The 7,045-nt window shown below is 26.2% G+C and overlaps 1 protein-coding gene across 15 annotated transcripts in view; it reads right to left on the bottom strand.

The window, feature by feature from the left end:
- Positions 1-7,045, bottom strand: part of LOC117174633 (colorectal mutant cancer protein) — a 323,721-nt gene that overhangs the window by 142,845 nt on the left and 173,831 nt on the right. Inside the window, exon 14 of one of the 15 annotated variants that reach the window (XM_033363906.1) lies at positions 5,418-5,460. The exons of 13 other annotated variants lie outside the window; for them this stretch is intronic. In XM_033363906.1, the coding sequence (XP_033219797.1) occupies positions 5,429-5,460 (32 nt within the window). In that variant the 3' untranslated portion in view covers positions 5,418-5,428. Of the gene's footprint in view, positions 1-5,417; positions 5,461-7,045 lie in introns of those variants that run through there. One more of the 15 variants, XM_033363900.1, reaches the window with a different exon arrangement.

Genomic DNA, 7,045 nt, shown 5'->3' with positions numbered 1-7,045 from the left:
CTTCTGGAATTAAGTAAGAACCGTATATACCTTTGCCTATAGTCCGTATACCTGGTTAAACCTAATCAATTTTGGAAATTTTCCTCCTTTTATGGTCTATTTCTGTTGTAAGAATACTCGGTTAGAATGGCTGCGTAGTTGTGAGCTCAAAATTACGAAAATAGAATTAGCACCTTATTACGGTTAAAACACTTTTTAAAAAAAGTAATTGTTTAAGTTTTGTAATTTTACATAACAAAACAATCATTTTTTAAAAAAAGGCGAATTTAAAACGACAAATAGTTCAATTGACAAACAAAAAAGAATGGAATAAATGGAATGGTTGAATTGCCAGTTTAAAAAATTAATATTTTCAACAACAAAAATGAATTTTCAACAGAATGCAAGAATTTTTACCCACTTACCTTCAAGAAGTCAAAAGATAAATTTTCAACCAAAAATGAAATAGTTGAATTTTCAAATAAAAACAATAATTTCTAACAATATAATTTATTTTCTATCCAAAGAGCTAAATATGCAATTAAAATCGTGATGTTTTAACTAAAAAGATTAATTTTTATTTCAAAAAATTAGTTTAAAATTTAAAAAAAACGGGTTTTCAACCAAATAGATGAATTTCAACTAAAATGATAAATCTTCAACAACAAAAATCAAGTTTCAACAAACCCCTTCAACTATTAATGTAAAATTCTTTAAAATTAATTATTTAACTAAGCATTGGTTTTAATGATTTTTTTAACTATAATTGTTATTATAATAAATAAAATTTTTAAATTTATTATCTTCAATTTTTAGAACAATAATACTTTGATAATAATAATATGAATAATTATACCTAATTATTTTAATATATATTATTTAAATTTAAAATTATTATTATTATTATGTTTTCTTAACAGACTAGGAGTTTGTATAATAATAATTCAACGATAATTTTCAAATTCAATATACAATTTTAAAGTATAAATTTCTGTTAAAAAAAAATTAAGAGACAAATGTTCTCAGCATGTATGCATTGCTGTAAACAAACTTTTTGAAAAATCATTTTCGAAGCAATGTTTTTTGGCGTCTGACATTGGTTTCATTAAAAAAGGGTTAAGTGCATTTTTCACTAATTTTTATGTACAGAAAGTTTTCTTTTGATTTTGATTGAAAAATTAAATACGTATATTTAATATCATATATACATACATACATGCATGCATACATACATATATAATAATAATAATTACATAATTTTCATACATTTCTTTTAATGTTTAACAAAGTTCTATTTGTTCACACAATTTTCATTTACTCAAGCAGTTATTTTTCGATAACTATTAAATAGAACACATATAATTAATTCCGATTTCAAAAGTGTTTTTGGAAAAGTAATTATTTAAACAAATTATATTTGTTTAAACAATTAAAAAGTCGTAATTTTTTTCTTTCTATACGCTATAAAGTCACAAACATAATGCTATGTGTTCTATTTTATTGCAATTCTTTTCGTTACCGAAAAAAACTGCTTTAGCAAATAAATATTGTTTAAAGAAAAAAAATTATTAAACAATAAAATAAATGTTTCAAAATTATATAATTATTCAACAGAAAGTAGAATATGATAACAATTTGAATACAATTGGACATCTCTGGCTCAATTGAAAATTTTTTGAAAATAAACAATAATTAATTCTTCAAATAATTACGTAATGTTTTTAGACAAATTTACTACTCCAAACAATGACAAAATATTGCATTTCAATAAGAAAATAAGATCATTTTTTAAATTTCTGAGGAATAAATGATTGTTTAAATGATTTATATTTGTTTAAACAATTGAAAATTGTTTTATAAGTCATAGTAAATATTAAAATTGTATATTAATGATTATTTCTTTGAAAACGACGACGGGAATTGCTGGAAAATAACAATAAGCATATCTGCGAAAACTTATTCTAATTTTATGCTTTTCATTGCAAGTAACACATCGTTGGAATCGCGAATAAACGTACACTTCGAATATAATATTTTCAAATTGCTGATAGAAAAATAAAAAATTTCCTATTCATATTTGGAAGAGATAATTTAGCACGAAAGTTAATCAAGAATTATTCAAGTTTTCAAGGCGTCCTCAAAGTCAAATCAGAAACTGGTTCAAGAATTTCAAAATTGGAAAATGTTAAGTTGAAATTTTTAAAAAATAAATAATTTTCAATATGAAGCAATTAAAATTCGAGAATTTGCAAACGAAAACTAAATTGAATGTTTTAATGTTTGTAAATGTTTTAATTCAGTATTCAATATGAAAATTCAGAGCTCTAAAACTGTAAACATTCAAAAACTTCGAATTTTTATTTATTTTTATTTTACACAATGCAATTTTAAACTTTTTAATTTCAACTAGTTCATTTAAAACACGGGCCGGATTTTGAGGCGTGCAAGCCGTGCGGTTGCACAGAGCGCCATGGTTGAGGGAGAGGGAGCATGCGATTTTACTGCCTGCCTTCCTCGACCTGTGTTTTCAGGTTTCTGGAAAGGTGACAAGTTGGTCTTTCGATGATCATTTCTTACGATACTTTGTAAATTTATAATAATTATTAATCATTTAAACAATTTTCATAAACATATTGAGAGGTGAGGTATTTTTCAATTAATAAACACAATTTGCTTACGAAGTCAACTATGATTGTCTTTGTGATGGCTCTTTCCTAAGTTATTTGTTAAATCTACAAGAATGGTTAATTATTTAAAGAACTTTTATAACAAATTCAGATTCTGGCTATTTTTCAAACGAATAGGGTCAGTTTTTTTACAAATTTAATTAAGAACGTCTTTCCGATTAATTATAATAATCGAATTTTCAAGATTTATTATTTAAACTACTTTCATGAGCAAATTAAGAGTTTGGGCATTTTTTGAAGAAAAGGCGTAATTTGTTTACGGAATCAACAAAGAATATATTTCCAATGACATTTTCCTACGATACCTTGCAAATTTAAAATAATGATTAATTATGCAAATAAATTTCAGAAACAAATTCAGAACTTAACTTTTTTTTAGATTTTGAACCATTTAAACATTTTAAACAAATTAATTTTTATAAGAAAATGTATGCACTATATATTTAATAAGAATTAAAAACGAAATTAAAACTCTATAATGGTAAAAACTTTCGTTTTCATTAGTTTCAGTAAGTATCTATTTTTATTAATTTCTTAAAGTAATTTCATCTCTTCAGTTAAATATTTTGCTTCATCAAGATTTTCTGTAGTATATTTTCTCTTTCAATAATTTTCTCCATATATTTTACTGTGATTAATCAGTCGAACATATAACCAGTATTATTATCACTTATTGCGATATGATTTTCTATGTTTAAATCCACGCTGACACAGAAGTCTCTGAACTTCACATTCTATACGCATTTGAAATTTGTTCTTTACTAAGGAGGGCCTAAAATCAGTGCATTAATTTGAGTACAATTAAATTACAATGCGGCTACATACGAGGTTATTGGAAGTACTCGCATTTGCCTAAACATTTGATAAAAATGTTTAGTGTTGCACAATCATTTATTCTGCATCGTGAGAGGGTACCCACGCGAATCCGTGTACAAATAGAAGTTATTAAAGTAAAAATGATTATTGTGGTATTTTATTGAATTTTATTTCCAAATAAAATAATTGCAAGCGAAGAAGTGATTCGCGCGCCGAGCGCGCATATGAGCTTTTCTTTTGGTTGAAAATTCGTCTTTTTGGTAGATAGTTCGTCTTGTTGATTGACAATTAATCTTTGTAGTTAAAAATTCAAATGCTATTTCCTTGAAAATTCATGTATTTTGTTAACAATTCGCCTTATTGGTCGATAGAATGATTTATTTAACTGAAAATTCAACAAAACGCAGTTGCTAATGAAGCTATTTTGTTGAAAGTTTAAAAAAAATTAACGAATCCAGTTGAATATTCCTTCAATTCAGTTGAAAATTCATCTCGTTGATTAAAAATCTGACTATTTTGTTGAAAATGATTTTTTTAACTGAAAATGCAACTAATTCATTTTTACTTTAAAATTTATATTTTTCATTTGAAATGAAACTATTTGTATGAAAATTGTCCTTTCTGAGTTGAACATTCCTGTATTTTGTTGAAAATTCGTCTTCTTTATACTCTCTAAATCTGAATCAGTATATATCTCATTGAAATCAGCGTATATACACTGCTAAAACAGTGAAATGTAACTGCTGATCAGTGAAATTTTACTGAATAACAGCTAAATTTTGCTGCTTTTTCAGCGAAATTTATGGAACACTCATCCCCAGCAATCTACCGAGAGTCCTAGACTCCTAGAGACTTCCCGCCTATATTTCTACTTTTTACAACCACAGGCCTGACTGTTTCAAAGGATAGTTTCTCGAAAGATGAATGGGCTAGCTGCATTACAGATTAGAGTCCCAAATATTTTCTACGCCACAGGCGTAAACTTGTCAAATCTTACAAGGAGTAGTCCCACCGCACAGTGGTCTGGAATAGGAATTTACTGTTCATAATCGCCCACAGGTCGTATTTCTTAACCGATTTGAAAGTTTTTTTTAGAAATCCTCAGCAATTAATTTTTAAGAGAATTGTGGTTTGCTTTTTTAAAATTTTTTTCACAGAGCAACAATATATAAACAAATATAGTGACAAAATTGACCATTTTAACTTTGTGAATTTTTATCTCAAGAAAAAATACAGATAGAAACTCACTATTAGTCGGAATTATTGCACATGTATACATAGAACATAATTAATTTTAATAATATTTAACTTAATTCTTATAAACGATTTTTATAAACAAATTCTTATTATTTTTTTTATCATAGAAAAAATCGTTTATTTCACGCTAGTTGCTTATATTTTTCATAAAAGTCATAATTTTTAACAAAAAAATTAGCATGAGTTAACAACTATTGTTTTTATAAACATTTCTATAAACAAATTCTTTATAAACGAGTTTTTCTAATAGCTGAATTGATTTTTCTGAACAAAAGTGATTCACAATTGTTTTTGAAGCCATTTATATACTTTAAGCTTTATCAAACATAAACAATATAGATTGTTTATAACAATTTAGTTAAACAAGTCTCCTAATCGGCCGTTTCCTCGTAGAAAAAAAGGTTTTCTTCTTCAATAATTTTTAGAGTGACATTTATTGCGGTGACTAACCAACGAAATTAAATAAAAAATAATTTATATGATTGTTATAAAGAATTTTTTTAACAAAACTATGATTTATTTTGTTTACATGCAAAAAGGACGGTGTGCTACTGAAATTATCCGACAATAAACTAACAGTGATTCCAAAATTCGATATGGGACATTAAATAATAATTTGCGTAATTGTTAATAACGATTTCTGTAGCAAACTGTCCATAGCAATAACGCTGTACTTACGTTTTTAGAAGTCACCTATCTTTCATTTGTTTTATGCGACTTCCTGAAAAATAAATGAGGAACAAGTGAAAATAAGGTGCAATAACGCTGTACTTGCGTATTCAGAAGTCACTTGTCTTTCATTTGTTTTGTACGTAACTTCATGAAAAACAAATGAGGAAACGGCCGATTATGAGACTTGTTCAATTAAATTGTTATAATCAATCTATATTGTTTATGTTTCATAAAGCTAAAAGTATATAAATGGCTTTAAAGACAATTGTGAATCACTTTTGTTCAGAAAAATGAATTCAGCTATGAGAAGAACTCGTTTATAAAGAATTTGTTTATAGAAATGTTTATAAAAACAATAGTTGTTAACTCATGCTAATTTTTTTGTTACAAATTATGACTTTCATGAAAAATATTAGCAACTAGCGTGAAATAAACGATTTTTTCTATGATAAAAAAAATTATAAGAATTTGTTTATAATAATTGTTTATAATAATTAAGTTAAATACTATTAAAATTAATTATTTTCTATGTATACATGTGCAATAATTCCGGCTAATAGTGAGTTCCTATCTGTATTTTTTCTTGAGATAAAAATTCACAAAGCTAAAATGGTCAATTTTGTCACTATATTTGTTTATATATTGTTGCTCTGTGAAAAAAATTTAAAAAAAGCAAACCACAATTCTCTTACAAATTAATTTCTGAGCATTTAAAAAAAAAAAACTTTTAAATTGGTTAAGAAATACGATCTGTGGGCGATTATGAACAGTAAATTCCTATTCCAGACCACTGTGCACCGTGCTCCAGATGCGCTAGCGACTATTTACTTGCAAAATACCGATGTGTTTTACGCCTTTGGCATATTACAAATTTAGGATGGTTTATATTTATAGAGTCCAATGCCGTTTTTGAAGAACTAGCGTTTTTAAGAGTCTTAAGAGTCCATTAACATTTAACAAACAAAAAAAAACTTTTATAACAAAAAACGAATAGGTAATAGAAACTTTAAAATTACTCAATTTTATTATTTATTTGTCATGAAAATTATTCCGCTCTATTACAAATTCCCGAGATTATTTATTAGAAATTGGCAACGAGACTCTCTTAATTATTTTTTATAGTACAAAGAGTTACTATTTCATCTAAAAGTAGCCAATGCCAATTTCTTAATGAAGCTTTACATTCTTGATATAATAGTTATCATATGATTTTATTAAAAATGGTTAATGATCTAGCAGGTCAAAGTATGCCCATTCAAAAATGTGCACTAACTTATTTAAGTCCAATTGATTTTGACTTAAATTGGCATTATTAAAAGCTGAGATTATTAAAACTTAAAATGACATTATTTAAAGAACGGTTAAATGCCATAGAAATCGGAACAATTTCACAGGTTTCGCAAAGACTTCGTAAATCGAATATTCCGAACATTTCAAAAGTAGTTTAAATAATTTGCGAAGACTTTTAAACAATTCACAAAAATGTCAATGATTTCTCAAAATTTTCAAAGATTTCAAAGATTTCGCCGAGGTTTCAGATAGATTTGAATGATTTCAGATACCTTTCAAATATTTCACAATGATTTTAAGAGAATTTACCAGTATTTCACAAAGAATTAAATGATTTCCCAAAG

The sequence above is a fragment of the Belonocnema kinseyi genome, chromosome 6 (assembly GCF_010883055.1).
Source record: "Belonocnema kinseyi isolate 2016_QV_RU_SX_M_011 chromosome 6, B_treatae_v1, whole genome shotgun sequence".
Classification (NCBI taxonomy): Eukaryota; Metazoa; Arthropoda; class Insecta; order Hymenoptera; family Cynipidae; genus Belonocnema; species Belonocnema kinseyi.
The sequence above is the reverse complement of the archived record's forward strand: the minus strand, read 5'-3'. Positions and strand labels throughout refer to the sequence as shown.